We start from the raw sequence: 27,009 nt of genomic DNA on the forward strand, positions 1-27,009 counted from the left end.
GACTTCTAGTTTGGTTGCTCCCGATATCTCTATCACATTGGGTGATTACAAGTTTCTCTCTTCTCCGGTGGTTCTTGGTAACTCGGATATTGATCTTATTCTCGGGATGGATTGGCTTTCTAAGCACAAGGCTCAGCTTGATTGTGCAGCCAGGCAGATTCAATTGACTCATTCGTCTGAGGATGTAATTGTCTTTGCCGCTCGGGATAATACTATCCGTCTGTTTTCTCTCAATGAGAAGGGTGAATTGGATGACATCTCTCAAATTCCAGTCGTTTGCGAATATCAAGACGTCTTTCCAGAAGAGCTTCCAGGAATGCCTCCGCACCGGCCAGTTGAATTCGTTATTGATCTTGAGCCCGGTACGGAACCTGTGTGCAAGCGTCCTTACAAGCTCGGACCTGAAGAGTTGAAGGAGCTGAAGAAGCAACTCGATATGCAAGAGAAAATGGGTCTCATCCGGCCTAGTTCTTCTCCGTGGGGTTGTGGTGTTCTTTTTGTGAAGAAGAAGGATGGAACGGACCGACTTTGTGTTGATTACCGTCCGGTGAACAAGAAGACCATCAAGAACAAATATCCACTTCCCAACATCAATGAGCTGTTCGAACAACTCAAAGGTGCCCAAGTATTCTCCAAGCTTGATCTCCGTATGGGTTATCACCAGATTCGCATTCGTGAAGAAGATATTCCCAAGATAGCATTCAGAACAAGCTTTGGTTCATATGAATACACTGTCATGTCTTTTGGCCTCGCCAACGCTCCTCCGACGTTCTCTCGCATGATGAACTTCATCTTCAACGCCTACACCAATGACTTCGTTTTGGTCTATCTCGACGACATTCTGGTTTTCTCGAAGAACAAGGAAGATCATGCCAAGCACTTGCGTTTGGTGCTTGATAAGCTAAGAGAATATCAGTTCTACGCCAAGTTCTCCAAGTGTGAATTTTGGCTCGATGAGGTTCTTTATCTTGGTCATATCATCTCTGCCAAGGGCATTGCCGTGAATCCTGAGAAGGTGTCCGCAATTGTGAATTGGGAACCTCCTCAGAACGTGAAGCAACTCCGCAGTTTTCTCGGTCTCGCAAGCTATTGCCGAAGATTCGTTGAGAACTTTTCTAAGATCGCGAAGCCTCTCTCAAATCTTCTTCAGAAGCACGTCAAGTACGTTTGGTCTCCGGAGTGTGATATTGCTTTCAACACTTTGAAAGAGAAATTGATCACTGCTCCAGTTCCGACTCCGCCTGATGAATCCAAGCCGTACGAGGTCTTTTGTGATGCCTCTCTCCAAGGTCTTGGCGCAGTGTTGATGCAAGAGAAGAAAGTTGTTGCTTATACATCTCGCCAGTTGAAGCCTAATGAGAAGAACTACCCCACTCATGATCTCGAGTTGGCGGCAGTTGTGCATGCTCTTTTGACTTGGAGACATCTTCTATTGGGAAGAAAAGTGGACATTTTCACTGATCACAAGAGTCTCAAGTACATCTTCACTCAGCCTAATCTCAACCTCAGGCAAACTCAATGGGTCGAAATGATTCAAGAGTATAATCCGAGTATCGAGTATACTCCAGGCAAGGCCAATGTGATTGCTGACGCTTTGAGCAGAAAGGCTTACTGCAACAGTCTGATTCTCAAGCCTTATCAACCCGAGCTTTGTGAATCCTTCCGCAAACTTAATCTGCAAGTTGTTCCTCAAGGTTTCCTCGCCAACCTTCTAGTCTCTCCCACCTTAGAAGACCAGATTCGCCAAGCCCAGCTTCTTGATGCTATGGTGAAAAAGGTGAAGATTGGGATTGCCAAGAGTCAGTCCAAGTACAAGTGCTACCGCCTTGATGACAAGGACACTCTTTTCTTCGAGGATCGTATTGTTGTACCCAAAGGTGACCTCCGTAAAGTGATCATGAACGAGGCTCACAATTCTCTCCTCTCCATCCACCCTGGGAGCACGAAGATGTATCAGGACCTTAAGCAAGCTTATTGGTGGACTCGAATGAAGCGCGAGATCGCTCAATTCGTGAATGAATGTGATGTCTGCAGAAGACTGAAGGCAGAACACCAAAGGCCAGCAGGTCTCCTCCAACCTCTTGCCATTCCAGAATGGAAGTTTGACCATATTGAGATGGACTTCGTGACTGGGTTTCCAAAGTCCAAGCGTGGCAATGATGCTATATTCGTTGTCATTGACAAACTCACCAAAGTGGCTCATTTTCTGCCTATCAAAGAGTCGATCACTGCATCTCAATTGGCAGAACTCTATACCTCTCGAATTGTCTCTCTACACGGTATTCCTCAAGTGATCTCTTCAGACCGTGGCAACATCTCTACCTCGAAGTTTTGGTATTCTTTCCAGAAGGCCATGGGCACTAACATCCGCTTCAGCACAGCTTTCCATCCTCAAACAAGCGGTCAAGTCAAGCGTGTCAACCAGATTCTTGAAGATATGCTCAGGGCTTGTGTGATCTCCTTCGGTATGAAGTGGGAGGATTGTCTTCCTTATGCTGAATTCTCCTACAACAACAGTTTTCAAGCAAGTTTGGACAAGGCCCCTTTTGAAATTCTGTATGGCAGGAAGTGCCGTACCCCTCTCAACTGGTCTGAAACCGGTGAACGTCAGCTTTTGGGTAATGACTTAATCACAAAGGCAGAAGAAATGTGCAAAGTCATTCGAGATAACCTCAAAGCAGCCCAATCCCGCCAGAAGAGCTACTATGATAGTAAGCACCGTGTTTTGGCTTTCGAGATCGGAGATCATGTTTACCTCCGTGTCTCTCCTATGAAAGGTACTCGTCGCTTAGGTATCAAAGGGAAGCTTGCCCCCAGATACGTGGGACCTTTCAAGATTGTCAGCAAGAGAGGAGACCTCGCCTATCAACTCGAGCTTCCTTCAAACTTTGCAAATGTTCATGACGTGTTCCATGTCTCTCAGCTTCGAAGGTGCTTCAAGGCTCCTGACCGCACCATCAACTTCGAGGACATTGAGCTCCAAGAAGATCTCTCTTATCGTGAGCACCCAGTTGCTATTCTTGAAGAGACTGAACGCAAGACTCGCAACAAGTCAATCAAATTTCTCAAAGTCAAGTGGTCACACCATTCCGACCTTGAAGCTACCTGGGAACGCGAGGATCACCTCCGTTCTGAGTACCCGGCGTTCTTTTAGTCCTAGATCTCGGGACGAGATCCATTCGTAGTGGTGGAGTGTTGTAACACCCCGGATGTAACTTTCCCTATTTGTACTCCAACCCTTGCCGTTTCCGGCGTTAAGTTATATTTATTTTCTCGGGTTCAGGTCTTTGTCTCCGTGTGTTGTTGTCGTTGTCATGCATCTCATATCATGTCATCATGTGCATTGCATTTGCATACGTGTTCGTCTCATGCATTCGAGCATTTTCCCCGTTGTCCGTTTTGCATTCCGGCGCTTTGTTCTCCTCCGGTGGTCATTTCTAGCTTTCTTTCGTGTGTGGGGAGTAAACATTTCCGGATTGGACCGAGACTTGCCAAGAGGCCTTGGTTTACTACCGGTAGACCGCCTGTCAAGTTTCGTACCATTTGGACTTCGTTTGGTACTCCAACGGTTAACCGAGGGACCGAAAAGGCCTCGTGTGTGTTGCAGCCCAACACCCCTCCAATTTGGCCCAAAACCCACCAAACTCTGCTCCATGTCCTAGAGCGTTCGATCATGATCGCGTGGCCGAAAACCGCACCTCATTTGGACTCTCCTAGCTCCCTCTATGCCTATATATACACACACCCCCATTTCAAATTCGCGGATCCTCTCCCCTCTAACCCTAAAACCCCAGATCCGCCGCCGCCGGACGTGTCCGGAGCGGGCCGGACAACGTCCGCCGCCCCCCGCGCCCAGTCAGACGCTGCCACATGGCCGCGCGCCGCCGCTCACCGCGCCGGCCCGGGAGGCCCGCAGCCGGCCCCCGAGGCCCGTAGCAGCCGCCCGGGTCGTCCTCCACCGCCCGCGCCGCCCTTCTTCTCCGCGGCCGACGCCGCCTCTACTCGCCGCCGACCTCCGCCGCCCGCCGCCCGGAGCAGCCCGCCTCCTCCGCCCGGCGCCCCGCGCCGCTCCGCCGACCGGAGCCGGGCCCGGCGCCGCCAGCCGCCGCCCCCACCGACCGGCCTCGCCTCCCCTCTACCCGCCGCCGACCACCACGACGCCATCGCCGGCGACCTCGACCACGACGTGAACAGTGCCGCCGCCGCCTCGGGCCGCGTGCCCCGAAACCCTAGATCTGATCTGGGGTAGTTTTTTTTCACTAAGTCCTTAGAATTTTTAGTTCATATGCCCATGTTCGAGGCCCCGTAACTTTGCATCCGTAGCTCTGATTTGGGCATTTAGCATATCAAAATGTTCATCTCAGAGAGTACATCATTTCATTCCATTGCATCATTTTCATTTGAGCTCATATTGGTGCCCGAAATGCTGTTAGAAGAGGGATACTTGAGTTAATTGTCAGATCTGTTACTCCGTTTAGCACTTTTGTCATTTTTTCCATGATTAATGTGTGCATGATATGCCCGTGAGTTCTTCATATGTTTTGTTAAGGGTTTTTTCATCTATCCAGAGGTGCAACCCATGTATTTTTAGGATGTGTGTGGTGACTTGTGCAAGCTTGCAAAGTGGTGCACTTGCTAATTCTGTTTTCAGGGACTTAGTAATTTCACTAAGTCCTGGGATTGTTTAGTTCATGATGCCATATGTTCTTGTTGTTTCCTAGTGATCCGTGCCTCTTTTGAGGATGATCAATAAGGGATTTTTATTAATATTGTAGTGCTCTATCCATCCATGTCTTTGTTTGCAATTATGGAGCGCCCTAGCTTGAGTCAATCGAGCTCTACTTTCGCTTTGTTGCGAATCTGGGCAGATCGTCAACTTGTTTGCGATTTTGCCGATGTTATTGTAGTTGATCCGTGCATGCTATGCCATTGTTCTTTCCATGTCTAGCTTGTTTTTTTTGTGCCTTCTTTATGGGTGTATGTTTGTTTTGCCATGACTTGCACCGTGGTGAGTGCATCGAGCTCGTACATGCCTTCGTGAGTTATGTTTCAGCATGTCCCAGTTTTCATTAAGTCTGAAAACTGATTATGTTTTTGCTATGTTCGTGTGCTTGTTAGTATATTTTGTGATCCCTTTTGGCTCAAGGTCACTAAGGGACTTTTGTTAAGCTTGTTGAGTAGCTCCATGCCATGTCTTTCTTTGTCATGTTCAGGTCCTGTAGCATGTTGTTTTGTTGCTCCGAAGAGGGCTATATGATCTGAAATTCCAGACAAGTGTTAATTTCACTAAGTCTGAGATCTGTTTACCATTTGCGTTTTTGCCATGCTTGTTTGAACCTGTTAAGGGATGATTTGGCCATAGCTCAGTGCTAGACTTTTGTTAAGCATCTTGTGTGCATCCCTGCCATGTATTTTGTTGTTATGTTTGGGTGATGTAGCATGTTCATTTCGTTGCATTTAGATGCCTACTTGCTGTAAATCGCAGACCGGTGTCATTTTTGAAACGCTTGCCATTTCCAAACCGTAGCTCCGATTCCGGCGTTGTTTATATCGTTTTCAAGCGATTTCATCTCATCTTTCCAGTGGCACACTTGGAATTCCTAGTTGAGGCCAGGTTCATACATTTCCTGTCATATCTTGCATTTTGCATCCCGCATCGCATCCCGCATAGCATATCATCATTTCATCATATTGCTTGGTCTTGCACGTGGTTGATTGTATCCTTGTTGCTTGTTTGTCTTGTTTGGGTAGAGCCGGGAGACGAGTTCGCTAACGAGGAGCCCGTTGAGTTTTATTTTGAGGATCCAGTCAACTCTGACAACTGTGCAGGCAAGATGATCATACCCTTGAAATCACTACTATCTTTGCTATGCTAGTTTGCTCGCTCTTTTGCTATGCCAATGCTACGATGCCTACCTTTTACTTGTCAGCCTCCCAATTTCCATGTCAAACCTCTAACCCACCATTGTCCTAGCAAACCGTTGATTGGCTATGTTACCGCTTTGCTCAGCCCCTCTTATAGCGTTGCTAGTTGCAGGTGAAGATTGGAGGCCGTTCCTTGTTGGAACATCTTTTATTTACTTGTTGGGATATCATTATATTGCCATGTTATCTTAATGCACCTATATACTTGGTAAAGGGTGGAAGGCTCGGCCTCTCGCCTAGTGTTTTGTTCCACTCTTGCCGCCCTAGTTTCCGTCATATCGGTGTTATGTTCCCGGATTTTGCGTTCCTTACGCGGTTGGGTTATAATGGGAACCCCTTGATAGTTCGCCTTGATTAAAGCTTTTCCAGCAATGCCCAACCTTGGTCTTACCATTTGCCACCTAGCCTCTTTTTCCCTCGGGTTTCCGGAGCCCAAGGTTCATCTTATTTTAACCCCCCGGGCCAGTGCTCCTCTGAGCGTTGGTCCGACCGAGTAGACTGCGGGGCCACCTCGGGGCAACTTGAGGGTTGGTTTTACTCGTAGGATGTCTCATCTGAGTGTGACCTGAGAAAGAGATATGTGCATCTCCTATCGGGATTTGTCGGCACATTCGGGCGGTGTTGCTGGTCTTGTTTTAACCTGTCGAAGTGTCTTGAGTTACCGAGATACCGAGTCTGATCGGAACATCTTGGGAGGAGGTCTATTCCTTCGTTGACCGTGAGAGCTTGTCATGGGCTAAGTTGGGACTCCCCTGCAGGGATTGAACTTTCGAAAGCCGTGCCCACGGTTATGGGCAGATGGGAATTTGTTAATGTCCGGTTGTAGATAACTTGAACCTTAATTAATTAAAATGAATCAACTGAGTGTGTTACCGTGATGGCCTCTTCTCGGCGGAGTCCGGGAAGTGAACACGGTGTTGGAGTAATGTTTGCGCATGTTGCTCTCTAGTTTCTCGCTCGCGCTTTGCCTTCTCTTCTCGCTCTCCTTTGCGAATCAGTTAGCCACCATATTTGCTAGTCGCTTGCTGCAGCTCCACACATATTTTACCTACCTTGCCTATAAGCTTAAATAGTCTTGATCGCGAGGGTGCGAGATTGCTGAGTCCCTGTGGCTCACAGATTACTATTACACCAGATGCAGGGCCCGATGATTCCGCTCCAGGAGACGCGTATGAGCTCAAGTGGGAGTTCGACGAAGACTCTCAACGATACTACATTTCCTTTCCCGATGATCAGTAGTGGTGCCCAGTTGGGGGTGATTGGGATCGTTGTCGCATGTTGGGTTCTCTTTATTTTGGCGCCGTAGTCGGGCCATGAGTGTCTTGGATGATGTAATGTTATTTATGTACTTGATTGACGTGGCGAGTGTAAGCCAACTATGTTATCTCCCCTTTTATTATCATATTACATGGGATGTTGTGAAGATTGCCTAACTTGCGACATATGCCTTCAATGCGATAATGTCTCTAAGTCGTGCCTCGACACGTGGGAGCTATAGTCGCATCGAGGGTGTTACATCCGTGTTCCTAGGTCATATCTGTATATGTTTGGCTCGTCAAGTATAACCTGAGTATTCTGCGTGTGCAACTATTTTGCACCCGTTGTATTTGAACGTAGAGCCTATCACACCCGATCATCACGTGGTGTCTCAGCACGAAGAACTTTCGCAACAGTGCATACTCAGGGAGAACACTTCTTGATAATTAGTGAGAGATCATCTTAAAATGCTACCGTCAATCAAAGCAAGATAAGACGCATAAAAGATAAACATCACATGCAATCAATATAAGTGATATGATATGGCCATCATCATCTTGTGTTTGTGATCTCCATCTTCGAAGCACAGTCGTGATCACCATCGTCACCGGCGCGACACCTTGATCACCATCGTAGCATCGTTGTCGTCTCGCCAATCTTATGCTTCCACGACTATCGCTACCGCTTAGTGATAAAGTAAAGCATTACAGCGCAATTGCATTGCATACAATAAAGCGACAACCATATGGCTCCTGCCAGTTGCCGATAACTTGGTTACAAAACATGATCATCTCATACAATAAAATTTAGCATCATGTCTTGACCATATCACATCACAACATGCCCTGCAAAAACAAGTTAGACGTCATCTACTTTGTTGTTGCAAGTTTTACATGGCTGCTACGGGCTTAAGAAAGAACCAATCTTACCTACGCATCAAAACCACAACGATAGTTTGTCAAGTTGGTGCTGTTTTAACCTTCGCAAGGACCGGGCATAGCCACACTCGGTTCAACTAAAGTTGGAGAAACTGTCACCCGCTAGCCACCTTTGGGCAAAGCACGTCGGGAGAACCGGTCTCGCGTAAGCGTACGCGTAATGTCGGTCCGGGCCGCTTCGTCCAACAATACCGCCGAACCAAAGTATGACATGCTGGTAAGCAGTATGACTTATATCGCCCACAACTCACTTGTGTTCTACTCGTGCATATAACATCAACACATAAAACCTAGGCTCTGATACCACTGTTGGGGAACGTAGTAATTTCAAAAAATTTCCTACGCACACGCAAGATCATGGTGATGCATAGCAACGAGAGGGGAGAGTGTGATCTACGTACTCTTGTAGACCGACAGCGGAAGCGTTAGCACAACGCGGTTGATGTAGTCGTACGTCTTCACGGCCCAACCGATCAAGCACCGAAACTACGGCACCTCCGAGTTCTAGCACACATTCAGCTCGATGACGATCCCCGGACTCCGATCCAGCAAAGTGTCGGGGAAGAGTTCCGTCAGCACGACGGCGTGGTGACGATCTTGATGTACTATCGTCGCAGGGCTTCGCCTAAGCACCGCTACAATATTATCGAGGATTATGGTGGAAGGGGGCACCGCACACGACTAAGAATATGATCACGTGGATCAACTTGTGTGTCTAGGGGTGCCCCCTGCCCCCGTATATAAAGGAGCAGGGGAAGGTGCGGCCGGCCAGGAGGAGGGCGCGCCAGGAGGAGTCCTACTCCCACCAGGAGTAGGATTCCCCCCTTTCCTAGTTGGAATAGGATTCGGGAGGGGGAAAGAGGAGAGAGAGAAGGAAGGGGGCGCCGCCCCCCTCTCCTTATCCTATTCGGACTAGGGGGGAGGGGCGCACGGCCCAGCCCTGGCCACCTCTCCTCTCTTCCACTAAAGCCCACTAAGGCCCATATACCTCCCGGGGGGTTCCGGTAACCTCCCAGTACTCCGGTAAAATCCCGATTTCACCCGGAACACTTCCGATATCCAAATATAGGCTTCCAATATATCAATCTTTATGTCTCGACCATTTCGAGACTCCTCGTCATGTCCGTGATCACATCCGGGACTCCGAACAAACTTCGGTACATCAAAATGCATAAACTCATAATATAACTGTCATCAAAACCTTAAGCGTGCGGACCCTACGGGTTCGAGAACAATGTAGACATGATCGAGACACGTCTCCGGTCAATAACCAATAGCGGAACCTGGATGCTCATATTGGCTCCCACATATTCTACGAAGATCTTTATCGGTCAGACCGCATAACAACATACTTTGTTCCCTTTGTCAGCGGTATGTTACTTGCTCGAGATTCGATCGCCGGTATCTCAATACCTAGTTCACTCTCGTTACCGGCAAGTCTCTTTACTCGTTCCGTAATACATCATCTCGCAACTAACTCATTAGTTGCAATGCTTGCAAGGCTTATGTGATGTGCATTACCGAGAGGGCCTAGAGATACCTCTCCGACAATCGGAGTGACAAATCCTAATCTCGAAATACGCCAACCCAACATTTACCTTTGGAGACACCTGTAGAGCTCCTTTATAATCACCCAGTTACGTTGCGACGTTTGGTAGCACACAAAGTGTTCCTCCGGCAAACGGGAGTTGCATAATCTCATAGTCATAGGAACATGTATAAGTCATGAAGAAAGCAATAGCAATATACTAAACGATCGGGTGCTAAGCTAATGGAATGGGTCATGTCAATCACATCATTCTTCTAATGATGTGATCCCGTTAATCAAATAACAACTCTTTTGTTCATGGTTAGGAAACATAACCATCTTCAAATTGGCTGCCAAGTGGCTGGACCGGTCAGCGCACGCAGTTTTGCAAAAAAACCCCTGCCGTTTCCAATTATCAACCCATTCTGTTCTTCAGAGCAGAGCAAACGTTGGAAAAAAGAGCGCGAATTGTATAGAAGAGGATGTTACGTACCACGCAGCGCGGAGGCGAGGTTGCCGTTGTTGATGAAGTCAGTGACGACGAGCTTCTCGTCGGGCGACCAGTAGTAGGCGCGCAGTTGCACCACGTTGGCGTGCCGCACGTGCCCGACGGCGCCGGCCTCCGCCACGAACTCCTTGTACCGCTCTAGGGCCGCGGTGCCGCCGCCCAGCCGCCGCACGGCCACCGGCGTCGTCCCGTTGCCCACCACCACACCACCACCTTGTACACGATCCCCTTCCCGCCCTTCCCCAGCACGTACGCCGACGACCGCAGCAGCTCGTCCAGCTCCATCCGGAACCCCTTGTCGATCGCCACCAGCTCCCCGTCCTCGCAGCCGCCTCCACCCCCGGAACCGTTGCCGCGTTTCTTCTCGCCGCCGCCCGCGTCGGACCTGTCCGACGAGTCCCCGCAGGTGTTTGCCTGCATGCACGGGCAGGCGAAGAGCCCTCGCCCCTCCTCGTCCTCGTCGTCGTCGTCCCCGCGCCGGTCGCGCAGCTTCCAGTATATGTACACCATGATGACTCCGATGAGGGCGACGCCGGCCGCGTCGGCGACCGAGATGAGCACGACGGTACGAATTACTCTACTTGTACATGTGTCATGTGTGTGTGCTCTACTGTACGAAGTTCAGAGCTCGAATACAACACTACTCATATTCTGTGATTCACAAATTAATGACCCTAGGAAGGGCATATACAGCAGAATTAGCAGTTTAAAACATGGTATAGAGGCAACGTCGCTGGGCAAAATGCAAAGTAGGGCTTGTGTACTTAACATGCATGTAATCTGAAAAACATGTTACTCTGCACCTCCTTTCACTGCCTTGTCTCCAAAAACAAATGCATTTAAACGAGAGTGGTAACACGATAAATAAAGACCATGTACGATGACAAGTTTATCAGTGCATAATTCTACAGAACCTGACCAACATTAAGTTGCATTTGCACAACTCTAGAAAACTGCTTGATCAGACACAACTAGGAAATTGCCTAGCAACCAACAGAAACAAACTTAGCCCAGCAACCAACTCTCCAAAAACTGTTTTATGGGACACAATTAAAGTAACTTTAGTCAGGTTCTGTAGTTGATCAATCCTAAGTACTGATAAAATCCTGAAGCTTAGCGCAGCTACCAACATTTCTGTCATAAGCTAGAATTTAACCGAGGTGAGTTCATCAGTCAAAACCGAAAAGGTGAGAATATCAAAGAGTTTCAGCAAGGCTGATCCTGTATCTGAATGACATTCGTCCTACATGATCCACGGTGCAAAAACAGAACATGCAGTCGATCAATCATGCACACCTTAACAGAATAGAAACAAGATGAACACTGTAATTAAGTTCATGAGCCATAACCGAAAGGGGACTGACAAAGACATTCAGTTAGCAATTTAGCCCGCAGGACACCGCGACCGCCTCCTGCAACTCCAGCACCGCCTGCAGGACCTCCAGGGGACTGACAAAACACATAAATATGCAGTACTTCGGAGTATATCATAATAGAAGAACGAAATGATCATTGCAGTGAGTTTGTGGCATCCGGTCCTGTGCCTGATCATCAAACGCTCACGCTTTTCAAACAGAATTCTAACAACTGAACAACATTCCTTATATGCATAGGATGATTCAGAGTAAAAACTGAAAGTGAATTGAGCCATCTAAACAATAACTGATGCATGCAGGAAAAAAATTAGCACAAGCAACAACAGAAGTTGAACAAACAGTCGGAACAGAGCACAAGAAGATCAACCAAATTCGCACCAAAATTCATTCAAGTCGCACTGGATAAGCTAGGCAACAACCATTCGGTGCCACATAATGCAATCAGAAGTACAGAACACAGTGCTCATCTCTCATCTGAACCTCTATTGAACTAAACGACTACCCAAATCACTCATCCAAACCACTAAACACTACTAGCAGTAAATCCTCCATGGCTAGAAACATAATAGAGCAAGATGACTCACGTACGCGTCACTCGGCGAGGCTGGCGAGCTTCTTGGGCTCCATGAAGAGGGAGAGGACGGAGACGGCGATGTCGATGTGCTTCACGGCGAGCGATCCTGCACGCGCGGTACAGGTAGTCGAGTGACTTGCCCACGTCACCGCCGCCGCCTCTGGCTGCCTGGCGGGGCTTGCTGGAGCCGGACTTGGCGGTGGCGGTGGTGTCCGGGTCGTCGGAGAGGTCGACCTTGGCGAGGGCCTCGGTGGCGGCCGCGACCGGGTCCGGGTCGTCCCTGTCGGGGCTGCTGTCCGGCTAGGAGGTGGAGGAGTCGGGGGTCTTGCCGGGGACGGGGGCCTTGCCTCTGGCGAGGCACTCGACGCAGCGCGGGATGAGGTGCTCCTCCAACAGCTTGATGGCCATGACGCGATCGAGGGCATGGGCCTGGGATTTGGAGCGGACCGGGAACTGCTGCGTGATCAGCGCATCGTGGCGTCGGCGTCGGCGTACGCGTCAGAGGTTGGAGGCGAGCTCGCCGAGCATGGCATCCGCGTCCGCAGCGGTGGCGGTGGGGGCGCCGTCGACAGATTTAATTCAGGTGGGGGTGACTGCGGGTTGATAATTGGAAACGGCAGGGGGTTTTCTGCAAAACTGCGTGTGCTGACCGGTCCAGCCAAATGGCGAGCTGTGATTGGCCTGTGACTAAATCATCACATGAGGTGCAAGTTAGGGTATGGTTTGGTCAAGTTTTGCAACTTTGGGACTAAATCATCACATTGAATGCAAGTTAGGCTACCTGGGATGCTATTACCTCATAAATCTTCCAAAATAAACAAGCCATCGCAGTTGCACCGTGCCAGTCCAAACCTTCTTTTGTTTTGACGGGCGCGGGGGGTTGGACGGGCGCGGCGCCGTAAACCGAACCCCGCCGACCGGGGTCAACAGTCCGGTTAGAATGGAAAGTGCGTCCCCTGCCAGCCCAAACAGTACGTACTAGCCACTGGCCGCCGCCAGCCCCATCGGGCTGTCAGCGGAGGCCGCCTTAACGGCGCCGCGGTGGCGCAAGCGCAACGCGGTTTCTCTCGACCGCACGGCAACCACGCGTACCAACGCCAACACCGACGGGTCAAGAAAGCGGGCAGGGGAGCAAAGCCACCAGCCCACCACACCAGATCACCGCAAGTCCAGGACTCCAGGCTGCGAGGCTGTCACGTCCTGGCTCTCCAACAAGTCCTCCTCCTCCTCCTCCCCTCGCCTCGCCCACCAGTCTACCACGCCATTCCTTACCCTCCAAGCGACGACTGCTCCCCCCTCCGCGCGCGCGCGCGCCAAATCTGTTCACGCCGGGGCACGGGAGGCGCGGCGGCGGCAGGAGACCGGCCGGCGCGCGCGCGCGGGCGGGCGGGCACCGATGCACCACAGGCTCTCGCGGGTCGCCCACAGGGTCCTCTGCTGCGGCAGGCAAGCCTCCGGGGACGATCTGTAAGTATACCGACACCAAAGCTCTCCCCCCGTCCCCGCTTTCGCTTCGACCTGGGTGGCCTCGTCGGCGAGTTCGGCGGGGCGCGGAGTTCGATCGGCGCGTCGCGTGAGCACCCTCGATTCGAGTTCGCTCGCTCTAACCTGGGTGGGAATTTCGCCGTGCCGCCTTGTCTGGCTAGGTTGTGCTACGCGAGGGTGCCGCCCACGGCGCCCTGGGACGAGTAATTCTGTTGAGGCGCTGCTCAATTTCGCTTTGAAAGAGTCTTGGTCCGGCCTGGTTTGGTTTGTAGGAGCAGCGGCGGCCGGTGAGGCTCGTCGGGACTGGGCAAGTAGATGCTACGGCACGCGATTGGGGGCGAATCTCATCTCCGGAAGGTCCAAAACGTGCTGTGTTAGTTTGGCGTTGGAGGACGCATCTGTCCCTTGTTTAAGCCCTCTTGTCTCTTTGCGATGCTAACAGTTTCGCAATTGTTGTCCCAGACCGAAGCCAAGTGTATTATGCTCACAAATGGACATAGAACGATAATTGGGATGGGATGTTATTTCGATGCAGAGTTCCTCTGATTTTCTGTTCTTGGGAGTTAGGCAGGATTGGTTCAGGAATTAGGAGCACGAGTGAATTGTCATTGGTTGAAAACGGGAACTGACTTGGACCTCTGATTCTGTACCTGGAGAGTTCATGCTCACCGTGTAACTAATGTCTTTGGTTTTTTCAGGAACGACGAGCGGAATCGATCCATCAGGTGGGTGTTCTCGCTGAGGGAGCTCCAGTCGGCGACAAATAGATTCAATTACGACAACAAGATCGGAGAAGGCTCGCTTGGGAGCGTCTACTGGGGACAAGTTTGGGATGGCTCTCAGGTTACTGCTCTCTACATGTTGATCCATTCTATACATTTCCCAATTCCCTTTCCCATGATGGGAAGAAGAATGCCAGCTTTATCGCCTTGATGTTCCTTGCTGTCTAGTTGGGCCAGTAGTTCATTGCTTTACTTGCACAGTTGGGCAAATGCTATTCGATAGCTGCCTAACTAAACAACAACCAACTGTCAGTTATAACTACTTTAGTCTGCTCTGGAACACTGATCTTTGATTGCGTTAGCATTCGTTAGGTAGGATATCCTCTCGTAGGCAGGTCAACTTAGACAACTTGCTACAGGTTTGCAAGTATACATCTGCTGAATAGAAAAAACAATCCAGCACATGCCCTGACTTGGCCCCAACTACTGCGTCACACGTCTGTTTTTTATTAAAGAAATCACTCACTGACCACCCGAAAATAACGTATTTTCAAAGGTGCACCAGTTCTGCTTTTACCAAGTTAACTCTGCTTACACCGATAGTTTTTAGTCAAGTTAATTTTTGATAAATATTTTTGGATGCAGATTGCTGTTAAAAAGTTAAAGAATGCAAGAAATGGGACAGAAATGGAATTTGCTGCAGAAGTCGAATCTTTGGGAAGAGTAAGGCACAAAAACCTCCTGAGTTTGCGTGGATATTGTGCTGATGGGCCTGAACGCATTCTGGTGTATGACTATATGCCGAACTCAAGTCTTTTTGCACATCTCCACGGAACACACTCTTCGGAGTGCCTTCTTGACTGGCGGCGGAGAACATTTATTGCCATTGGTGCTGCTCGGGCTATTGCGTGAGTAAACGTCTTCGTAGTAGCATGACATAGATAATTCTTTCGTTTTTACTTCCGGTAAGCAGTTTGAGATAACCTCATGGGTGCTTTCTTGCAGGTATCTTCACCACCATGAGACACCTCCGATAATCCATGGAAGCATCAAATCGACCAATGTGTTACTTGATTCGGATTTCCAAGCACACGTTGGTGACTTTGGTCTTATGAAGCTCATCTCAGATGAAATAGATCATGATAAGATTATCGGTGAAAACCAACGAGGCTATCATGCTCCTGAGTACGTCATGTTTGGCAAGCCTACAACAGGTTGTGATGTCTACAGCTTTGGCATAATACTTCTGGAGCTCACTAGTGGGAGAAAGCCAGTAGAAAAATCAGGCTCCCAGAAAATGCTCGGGGTCCGAAACTGGATGCTCCCGCTGGCCAAAGAGGGTAGATACGATGAAATCGCGGACTCAAAACTCAATAATAAGTATTCTGAGTCTGAACTAAAAAGGGTGGTGCTGATTGGACTAGCGTGCACACACAGAGAACCCGATAAGAGACCGACGATGCTTGAGGTAGTGTCCCTGCTGAAAGGTGAATCGAAAGAGATGCTTCTGAGGCTTGAAAAGGAGGAGCTATTTAGGCCAGACTCGATGGCTAGTTCCGTCGGAACGACTCCGGAAGGGAGCACCGACTGCATTCTTAAGAATGATGAAGGGCTGGCTGGGGCTTGATGGGTTGGTTGGTACCCTGGACTAGCCCCTAGGTATTGGTAGAGTGGATATTCTTGCTGAATTGGAGCTTGGTCTGCATGGTTTGGCTTGACTGAAATGTATAGGATTGGTTTGTTATTTATGATGAACTCCTCCCTTTTTTGAGAGAGGGGGAGATGTAGAGAGGTGAGTTGGCTTTTTATAGAAAGTGCTTTTTGTGTGCACTGGGTGGAAGGCCCGTATACTCCCCAGATGTTTGGGCATGCTTCATCCTGTTGTCAACTGTGTTGGTTACTCTAAACAAAATTTCCTTCGCATATACAACTGAATGCAGATGACTGGATGATCATGCTCTCTCCTTCCTGACAATTAGCCCTCTGCAGGCCAGTTTTCCTGTCTTTGCTTTTGCGGGTTCTTTGTTTTGCAGGATTTTCATGGCTGAGCTTTTGCTCTGTCTGTCTTGCGTGTGTTTGGCGAAAAGAGATGATCATATTCTGTCTGTAAGAAGCTCTGCCTATCCTATTTCCTGCTATCATGTTGTCCTAAGCTAGGCCCAAGCCCTAGCTCATGAGACAGTGACATACTGATCACAGAATTTAGGGTCCATTTTAAACGACTTTCACCGAAACAGTCCAACCTAGGCAGTGAAAAAAGAAAAAGGAAATCATCGCAAAAGGGCTAAAACACTAGCACGTAGAGACATAGGCGTGCTAGAGTCCCTAAAAGTTTGTTTCCAACTTCAAATCATTGCGAAAAAAGCCAAATATGATAAGCACCACGCAGAGGGTGCGGCTATGTCTCACTATTTGCCGGCAGTGCACCGGCCTAGTACTCACATGCTCTTTTTTTTCACTTTTGTTTATATTTTAAAAATAAAAAAATACATACAGTATATTGCAAAAAGACTAATTTACTTAATTATTTCAAAGTGCTCACGATACACTTAAAAATGTTCATGCAGTTTAAAAAAATCTTCGCCAAACTTTTAGAAAATGTTTGTACAGTTAAAAGAATTATGTTACGTTTAATTAATGTTCACACGTTTCAAACAAATGTATGTGACATTTTTCAAAATACTATTATACAATGTAAAAATTGTTTGTGTAATTCAAAACAAATTCGTACCAATTCAAAAATGTGTACGTTACGTTTAAAAAATTTATTATTATACAATGTAAAAAGATTGTTTGTGTAATTCAAAACAAATTTGTACCATTCAAAAATGTGTATGTTGCATTTTAAAAATGTTATACAATGTAAAAAAGATTGTTCATGTAATTCAAAACAAATTCGTACCATTCAAAGATGTGCATGTTACATTTTAAAAATGTTATACAACGCAAACAAGAATGTTTGTGTAGTGCAAAACAAAATCGTGACATTCAAAAATGTGTATATTATATATTTTTAAATGTTCATGCGTTTCAGAAATATGTTATGACATTTCAAGAAAAATGTTTATGCAATGTAAAAATGTTAGCATAGTTTAAAGAAAATGTTTCATATCATTAAAAAAATGATTCAACATGTTTGCAAAATGTTTAACACACACTCCAAAATGGTTTGAAAATATGTGTTTCGAAAAATGTAATCGTGTATTTGGAAAATGTTAAATGTACATAGAAATTTCGTTAGTTGTATACGAAAATTTTGTTATCTATGAAAAAATTAGACAATATAAATATCTTTAAAAAATGCTAATCATTTATATGGGAAATGTGAAATGTGAGTAAAAAATGTTCCTGGTGTATACGAAAAATGTATGGTGTGTATCGAAAAATTAGACACATGTTGAAAATAAATAAATAGGAAAACCCAAAGAAAGCTGGTGAAAAGTGAAGAAAGAAACAATGAAACCCGAAAAAAAAGAAAAGAAAAAACCATAGGAAACTAGGTAAGAACGTTAGAAAAATGATAAAAATAATAGAGGAAAAACCTTGCACATCGGCTACAGTACTAGACCGGCCCAGTATGCTTGCAGAGAAGCTTTTGCTCTAGGAGAAGACTTGGCTCTTACCAAGATTAGACTTGCTTCAGATTGCTTGGAGCTGGTAAAAGATCTACACATGAAAAAAAACAGAGGATATTATTGCATGATTCTTCGTGAGATCAAAGCAAGCAAGTTAAAGTTTTTGGCATGTGAAATATGCCATGAGCAGCGCATATGTAGCGAGGTGGCTCACAAATTAGCTAGAATAGCGACCTTGCTTGAGGTTGGCTGGCATGTTGGGTTATGTAACCCTCCCCCCCCCCCCATATTTGTATTCCTTTGAACCTTGAAGTTTGAATAAAGTGTGTTGTTCCTTAAAAAAAACTTAGGTCTCTCAATGGGCGAGAAATAGGGGAGCAGCTTTGTCTGGCTTATAGCGAGACACAAGCCCGTCTTGGCTCACGCGTCGCTGCCAACGTGCCGTGCAAGTTGCTTAATGCATTTTTGCTAATTTTTCTTCTATGTTTTTCTATTTGTTAGTTTTTTTGTTCATAATTTCTAAAACAGTGCTAAAATCATTTTAATGTAATTAAGAAAATGTTGATAGCATTCCAAAAAGTGTTGTGATATTTAAAAATGTCACATGTTTCAAAAATAGTGTACATAACATTTTAAAAAGTTTATACAATGTTTAAAAATGTTTGTGTAAATAAAATTTTGTTTAGTATTAAAAAATACAATAAAACTTAATAAATGTTCACACATTTCAGAAACATGTTCATGATATGTTAGAAAAAAGTTTATAAAATGTACAAAAATGTCCGCACAGTTTAAAAAAGTTTGAACAATAATGTCCGCACAGTTTATACAATGTACGAAAATGTTCATTTGTTTTTTCATTGTGCTGACTTTTGTTTTAATTAATATGAGTATTAAATCTAGGATATCCTTTGGCGTCTTTTCTTAAAAAAGTTGGTGTCTCTGTGGAAAAACAATCGGGCCACGCTGTATTTTCATCCCTTGCCGTTTAGCTTTAGGTTTAGGCCTTAGTACCTTAGATTTTTGGGTCGTTCATCTTCTCGGCTTCGGCGGCAGTGATGTCGCCGCTGAATAAAGAAGTTTCAGATCCTTCCCCGACGAGGCGATTGGTTCTATGGTTGGGCATGAATTTGGAAATCAGTCTGTTCAAGTAAGGATGGCGTGACAGTGGCGGCATCCTCATGGTGGACTTGTGCCCTTGGGCTCCGCTGTTGTGACGACTTTTGCTCCAGCACCGACGCGGAGCTTGGGAGATAGTCCAGGAGCGGATGCAGATTGTGATATGCATTGGCGGCATCTGGAACGTGGCTGGCAGGTATGGCTTCCTTCTCCGACATCTTAGTAATTCGGAGGTGTCAGATCTGGAGTTCGATGATGTGTCTGGTGTGTTGCCCCGGTCTGATTCCTTCAACGACAATGACCTCACCTTTGGTGAGCCACCTTGGAGGTCTGCAAAGCTGCATATGAGCGATGGAGCCACGCCAAGCTCGGGTGACGAGGTGATTTGTCATTTTTTTTCCTTTGGTGGCTACTGTGGTGGTGTAGGAGGCAGGTGACGGACGTTGGTATCAAGCTCAAGGGGTTTTACTGTTCTGATTGTATTTTTTCTTCTTGGCTGATGTTCCTTTGCATAAAATGTAGTGTTCAACTGTCTTTTCAGTTTTGTCAGGTCAATGAATATGTTACTTCTACTATGATCCTTATGCAAATTTCGAGTAAAAAAACGTATTATCATGCAAAAAGTCTAAACAATTGAACAACTGAATAGAATTACTACTAAAATTTCAAATAGTTCATATCCTAGCCAAGCCAAATCAAACATAATTTATAGATCACATAGGAAGCACACAGACATAAAGTGTACAATCAAAATCAGGCATAAATTTCCTGATTAGCAGCACTGCAAATCAAGGGAATTATCAGGAAAAAATTGCAAATCAAAGGGACGTAAACAAGTAGTAAAACTAATTAGTTACACACGGGCGACCGTTACGGTTGCGGCTGATTGATCATCATCATCATCATCATTGCTTGCTCCCAAGCAATTCAGCACCTTTTCCTTCTTTCCAGAAAAGTACTTCCACACCGCGAGCTCCTCGGCCGTCCCTCGCACTTCGTCAAATGACAGCAGGATGTAGATCGTGATGAAGGCGACCACCGCGGCCACGAGCGCGATGACGTACGCGGACGTCTCCCAGTCCCTGCAGCTGCCGGCGGCGTAGGCGCCCAGCAGGCCGAGCAGGTCCAGCACCATGACGGTCTGCAGGCTATGCATCGCCCACGGCGGAGCGAAGCGCTCCTTGAGGGTGTACTGCAGTGCCAGCATGATGACCACGACGGAGGCCACGAACGACGTCGCGTTGCAGTAGAAGAAGGCCTGGTACCGTTGCGGGTTGGTGTCGAGTAGGATTGGGTTGCCGGCATGGGACAGGTATGCAGCCGACGGCGGTGGTGAAAGCGACGGCGACGGCGACGGGGAGGACGCCGTATCATCGTCGCCCCACGTGCCGCCGGGAGGCGCGAGACCCGCCTGGTAGGTCACGCTCGCCGCGAGGATGCCGAGCAGCATCAGGGACTTGCGCAGTTGGTATCGTTCTTGTTGACGCCAGTCGCCTTCGCCCTCGCCGCCCGCCCCCATCGGTGCCGACGACGGCGACAGCTGCTCGAGCAGCCCCTTCAGGCATATCCTCTGTGACAAATGTGGGCAGTCGGCGTACACCCAGAAGAGGATCTGCAGGACGAGGAACGCGACCACCGCGGCCACGAGCGCGAAGACATAGATTGAGGTGCGCAGCAGCCGGCAGCTACCGGCAGCGTAGGCACCCATGAGGCCGAGCAGCCCAACGATGATGCACATGTGAAGAGCGTTGCTCTGGATGCTCTTCTTGTATAGTTTCTGGTTCACCAGGATGAGAATGACGGCGAGGGACGCCATGAAGCCCGTGGCGTTGCAGTAGAAGAACACCTCATACCTACTCCCGTAGTGGTCGAGGAGAACCGGGTCGCCGGCGATTAGCGATCTTTCGCCGTTGCTCTCTGTCTCTGGCCAGAACCCGCCGGGAGGGTTCAGTCCGGTCTGGTAGGTGACGGTGGCGGCGAGGATGGCGAGCTGCAGCAAGAACTTACGCCTCCTCTCGAGCGCTTTTTCTTCAATACGCTTCCTCTCGGACTCGGAGGCCGGAGAATGAGTTGCTTCTCCTCCTTGCCGCCGCGACAGGCGGAGCAACGCTTGTACAACCTTACCCCACATTCTTTGCGCCCACCGTGTGGGCTCGCTCTCCCGGCCTCCAACCGCGAACGCCACGACTTTGGCGATGATGTAGACAAAGATGGTGACGGCCAGGGCGGACACGTAGATGGTGGTGGTGTTATCCCGGCAGCTCCCGGCGACGTAGGCGCCCATAAGGCCGAACAGGTCCAGTATCATGACCGTGTTGAGCGCCAAGCGCCCGGCGGCGCTCAGCTCCTTGCTCTGGACGATGATGATGACGACCACCGACGCCACGAACGCCGCCGTGTTGCAGTGGTAGAACACCTTGTACCTCGTGGGGTGCATGTCCTGGAGAACCGGGTTCCCCGCGGTGTGATCCGGATGCCCTTCCGGCCAGACGCCGCCCGGCGGGCTCAGCCCTGCCTGGTAGGTCACCGTCGCCGCCAACGTGGCCATCAGCAGAACCAGCGACCGCGACTGCTCCAGCTTCTCTTCCTGCCCATCATGGACGGGGGTTGTCCTCCTTTCACTTTACAATCCAAGTGACATGAATTAGCTCAACTAATTATATGGAGAAAAATAATTATGGAAACGAAGCTAGCGGAGTGTGTCTGAGCTTGATTACGTACGTGGTGATCCGAGATATCCGCCGTCCCCTGAATGCTTCCAAGGTGAACACCGGCACCAGCACAATGTAGAGGAGCACGGCGCCGACGAGGGACACGACGTACACAGTCGTGGTGGGCCGCCTGCAGCTCCCGGCGGCGTAGGCGGCCATGAGGCCCAGCAGCTCCACCATGACGCACACAAACAGCGCGTGGTACCGGGTGAGGCGGTCGCTCAGCGTCCTGCTCATGAGCAGCATGATGATGACGAGGGAGGCGACGAAGGAGTTGGCGTTGGCGTAGAAGAATGCGTGGTAGCGGATCTTGTAGCGCCCGTCGTGCAGCAGCGGCGCGCCGGCGTGGTGCTCGGCCACGCTCTCGCTCCAGAAGCCTCCCGGAGGCGCCAGGCCCGCGGCGTACGTCAGCGGCGTCGCGAAGGTGGCGAGCAGCAGGAGCATCTTGCGCCGCTCTTTGAGGTTAAGGTTCTCTACCGTGACCGAGAAAGGTCCGGAGTCCGGCGGCTCCTTGCAGAGTCTCTCCACGACCACGAGGATGGCGACGCAGGCGAAGACGAGGGCGAAGAGCGCGGAGACGTAGATGGAGGCGACCACGTCACGGCAGCTCCCCGCGGCGAAGGCGGCCATGAGGGCAAGCAGGTCGAGCAGCATGGCGATGCGGAGCACGGCGAGGCCGGCTCGGTTGCCGCTGATGCGGCGGTCCAGCAGGAACATGATGACGACCAGGGACGAGACGAAGGCGGCGGCGTTGCAGTAGAAGAAGGCATTGTACCTGCGCGAGTAGGTGGACACGAGCACCGGGTCGCCGACGCGGTTCGGGTAGACCGCCGCATCCGGGGACACCGGCGCTCGCGCCCGCGGGTGGACGGCGCCGACGTGGCGCGCTGGGGCGTGGTTGTCCTCGGACCACACGCCGCCCGGCGGGTTGAGGCCGGCGCCGTAGGTGACGCTGGCGACCAGTGTGGCCAGCAGCAGCAGGTACTTGCGCCACTTCCACAGGAACTCCAGGTCTTCTTGTTCCTTCGCCGTCATGATTCTTGGCTGGGAACGCAGCGTGTATACTGCACTGCACTGACTGTGCACGATCGGAGCAGCATGTACATTACATATACCATTATATATAGTGTGCTCTGCTCCGCGGGTAGTCCGGCCGCCGTGTGCTGTGCTCTACGTGTGCATGTGGGATGGTATCATGCATGCATGGCGATTGAGTGCCCGTCGGCGTGTCGTCTTTTGGAAACGAATCACTGAAAGTCACACGTTGCTTACACATCGTACCTAATAATATATTCACTGCTGAGTATTCGCTCTTCACGCAACGCTCCATGCCTCCCTTCTCACGCACAAGGAAATCTGTATAAAGCTCAGCCCGGTGATCACTTTGGTCCCCTCCTACCAAACCGCCGGGGGCATATTGGGTGCTCTAGCGTATAAGAGCAACTCTCCCAAATCACCGAAATCAGTCCATCTTTAAAGGAGAGCGGTTTTTTCTAGCGGTGCCGGTTTTTATCGGGGTTCTACGTGCACGCCATATGTGCACATACACACATGGGATATGTATTGTGTGTTGTTATACCATGCGTTGTGTGACACATGTGCACCATATTACCTTCTTCCCGTGACATGTGGGACAGCTAGCGAGGAGACCGCACAACAAAATGACTAGTGGCTATGTTTTATAGTCAAAAGGCAGTATGCCATCTTTTGAACCAACCCACGGTATAGTTACATCTCACCCACCCATGCTTTTCAGTTTGATTACATAGTTGTACCGATTATATATTTTGAACCAAGACAATGCGTTTGGATATTAGTATTCATGATATTTAAATCTTCAAAACGAGATCAATTTTGAAAGCTTTTGAAGAAAAATCAGATTCGGATTATGAAATCATACTGAAACTTATATGAAGCTATTGCATGTGTGTTTCATCGTATTTTTACATGTTTCATTATTATTTTTCATTACATGGTTGCGCTACTTTTCCATTCCGGATTTCAGTACTATTTCATTCAGGTTTCATTTATATTTTTGGAGCTTTCAAATAAGTTTCATATCATTTTGTCAAAATATCTTTCATGGTTGGGCTAGACACTAAAAGTGTTCTCTTCACATAGTTTCTATACGATATCATTTTTATATCATCACAATTTTACATGTTTTAAGTATTTATTCATACATTTACGTTATTGTTTCATTCCACAATTCATCTATGTTCCATCTCGGATTTGATATAAGTTTCATTACATTATCTTTTGCATGTTTTTATTATTGCTTCACTTCAGTTTCGTTGTCGTATCATCTCACATTTCACATGAGTTTCATTATGGTATCAAATTTGAATTTGAACTTGTTCAAAACATGTTCAAGATTTAAATGTCATCAATACTAATCTGCAAACGGATTCTAAATCAGATCATTGGTTCAAACGTTAAAAGTGTTACAACATTTAGAATCAGATTAAAAGTATGGGTGGATGGACCGTGGGATGAAAGAGTAAAATAGTATGAGTGCAATAAATGCTATGTTCCTATACAATGGATGGTCCCACGAAAACAGTACAAATCAACTGAATTCAGTAGAGTACTTCAGTAGAGTACTCGTATGCATTGTGTACACCTGCACACATGGCGAGCATGCAGGACCCCGGTAGAAACCGGCGCCACTAGTTTTCATTTCCGGTCTTTAAAGTGACTGTTATTATGCCGACCATGGTGAAAACACCGGCCTAATGGAGTCGTTGTGACCGCCTCGATTGCCCACTATCTTTTTGGGGTTATGGAAGAGTGGGTTTTCTAGTGGAACCGGTTTCTACCGGGTATCTCGTTGCCATCGGATGATGCTAAGATTGGAACGTACTTATATTGTAGTCAAGCCCACTCTTGGGCTCAAGTGTGTAGGCGTACACAACGATACCGTATCGGCATGAGTGTGTATGAATGCAAGACGCCTGTGCGGTCCACACATTCAGTTTGGTAGTAGGAACCCCCCCCCCCCCTCCCGAGAAGCACAGACCATGCTCGCCATTTGCTTCTCATAGTTCATCAGCTCCACTCGTCACTATCGCCACATTTGGCAGCGCATACTAGATTGTCTGCCGTAAAAAGGAGGTAAGGAACTGGAGTCTCTGCTCTGCTCTGTTCCATATATTTGGTTTGCCAGATGAACATTTTCAGCATATGCATTTTTGTTCGCGCCGCAATTCCTAGGGTTAGGAAGTGCCTCAGAGTTGCTAACTATAACACCTACTCATGGATGGACACGCACGGATACCTCAATATGGATGATACAATGGGAGTGGTAATGATTTTTTATGTTTATATGTACATTAACTGTTAGTGATTCCATTAGGGATTTGTTTAGCAGAAGCATATGAACATTGGCAAACAAAGTCAGCAGCATATAATGAGTACATCGGACCAACATTAGTTGGCTAGGATTATAGGAAATGGCAATTTAGACCAATAGCTATTTTCACAAAGTGGGCACGCTACGATACTTAGGGCCTGTTCGGCACTCATCTAGCTCCTCAAAATACGAGAGTACATGGAGCGCCACTTTGGCCACTCCGTGCAAATAGGATGCGGGCTGCTCCTGGAGCGGAGCTGCGGAGCGGAGAGCTGCCAAACAGGCCCTTAATGTATCATATGTATTTCAAAATGTCATGTTTGTTGAGACAGTGAATGTTTTAGGCAGGTAATCAATCTTTCCATATGCAGTACATGTTGAATCACTAGTCCAGTGGAATCTAAAATGTAAATAGCATATTGACTAGTTGATCTTATTGAAGAATTTAGCTTAGGAAATTAATTACGTATACTGACATCTCCTCATTCTATGAAAAAAATGGAAGCTACTAAAAGAAGGAACCGAAACTGCACAAACTAAGTCTGACCAGACAGTACGCAACAAAAGGAAGAGAAAGCATAGCCATTTAAGTGAGGATGATCATGTAGTCAGAAGAAATGGAAGCAAACCAAGCGAGCAAAGAACTAGAGTCAGTGCACAGCGCAGGACAACAGAGGAGTGAAGATTTGAATCCAAAGATGAGAAAGAAGAACAAGATAGTGGCGTCAAGTTCGAAAGTGAGGAAGCACTGATGAAAAGGCAGAAGAAAGGTAGGCACGTCGGATCAATCTCTGACAGTGAGACTAAACATAGAAGATGGAAGATTAAGAGAAGCACAGTCGAAAAGACCTATCGCTCCAGGCTCCCTCGATCGCTCCTTCCAGGGCGATCAGGGGGCCAACCCTAGCGCCCCGGCCGATGTCCTCCCCCATCCTCCTCCATCTCGTCGTCCCCAGAGACATGCGCCGGCTAAGCCCGGGTGAGGGAGTCCTGAATTAGGGGGTCTCTGGACAGACGGACTATATCCTTTGGCCGAACTGTTGGACTATGAAGACATAAGATTGAAGACTTCGTCCCGTGTCCGGATGGGACTCTACTTAGCGTGGAAGGCAAGCTAGGCAATACGGATATGTATATCTCCTCCTTTGTAACCGACCTTGTGTAACCCTAGCCCCCTCCGGTGTCTATATAAACCGGAGGGTTTTAGTCCGTAGGACAACAGACAATCATACCATAGGCTAGCTTCTAGGGTTTAGCCTCTTCGATCGCGTGGTAGATCAACTCTTGTACTACTCATATTATCAAGAATAATCAAGCAGGACGTACGGTTTTACCTCCATCAAGAGGGCCCGAACCTGGGTAAAACATCGTGTCCCCTGCCTCCTGTTACCATCCGCCTTAGACGCACAGTTCGGGACCCCCTACCCGAGATCCACCGGTTTTGACACCGACATTGGTGCTTTCATTGAGAGTTCCTCTGTGTCGTCGCCGTTAGGCTTGATGGCTCCTTCGATCATCGATAGCGATGCTGTCCAGGGTGAGACTTTTCTCCCCGGACAGATCCTTGTGTTCGGCGGCTTCGCACTGCGGGCCAACTCGCTTGGCCATCTGGAGCAGATCGAGAGTTACGCCCCTGGCCACCAGGTCAGGTTTGGAAGCTTAAACTATACGGCCAATATCCGCGGAGACTTGATCTTCGACAGATTCGAGCCCCTGCCTTGTGCGCCACACGGTCACGATAAGTATGATTTAGCTCTACCATCAGACAGTGTTCAGGAGATCGCACTGGCAACCGCTCCGACCTTCAATTCAGAACCAGCTGCGCCATCCATGGACGGGTGGATAGACCCCGCCACGGAGGCCGCACTCTCATCGGCGATCGAGCCGAGTATTGACCTTACCCTTCACGAGAGCCGTGACGCCGAACTACCGGATTCCT

The 27,009-nt window shown here is 48.4% G+C and overlaps 2 protein-coding genes and 1 pseudogene across 2 annotated transcripts; 1 reads left to right on the forward strand and 2 right to left on the reverse strand.

Annotated features, from left to right (window-relative positions):
* Positions 1–11,896: 11,896 nt before the first annotated feature.
* On the reverse strand, positions 11,897–12,595 carry LOC125518420 (annotated as a pseudogene).
* Positions 12,596–13,104: 509 nt separating this feature from the next.
* On the forward strand, positions 13,105–16,268 carry LOC125521016 (PTI1-like tyrosine-protein kinase At3g15890). Its single transcript, XM_048686067.1, has 4 exons — positions 13,105–13,573; positions 14,290–14,434; positions 14,959–15,221; positions 15,319–16,268. Exons 1-4 carry the CDS (start codon positions 13,503–13,505, stop codon positions 15,938–15,940), a joined length of 1,101 nt encoding a protein of 366 aa, XP_048542024.1. The 5' UTR covers positions 13,105–13,502; the 3' UTR covers positions 15,941–16,268.
* Positions 16,269–19,740: 3,472 nt separating this feature from the next.
* LOC125523956 lies at positions 19,741–22,782 on the reverse strand. The gene is made up of 2 exons (XM_048689030.1): positions 21,693–22,782; positions 19,741–21,622 (listed from the first exon to the last, which is right to left on the reverse strand). Exons 1-2 carry the CDS (start codon positions 22,751–22,753, stop codon positions 19,861–19,863), a joined length of 2,823 nt encoding a protein of 940 aa, XP_048544987.1. The 5' UTR covers positions 22,754–22,782; the 3' UTR covers positions 19,741–19,860.
* Between the last annotated feature and the right edge of the window lie 4,227 nt (positions 22,783–27,009).

This window comes from Triticum urartu, chromosome 7 (genome assembly GCF_003073215.2).
Source record: "Triticum urartu cultivar G1812 chromosome 7, Tu2.1, whole genome shotgun sequence".
Taxonomy (NCBI): Eukaryota; Viridiplantae; Streptophyta; class Magnoliopsida; order Poales; family Poaceae; genus Triticum; species Triticum urartu.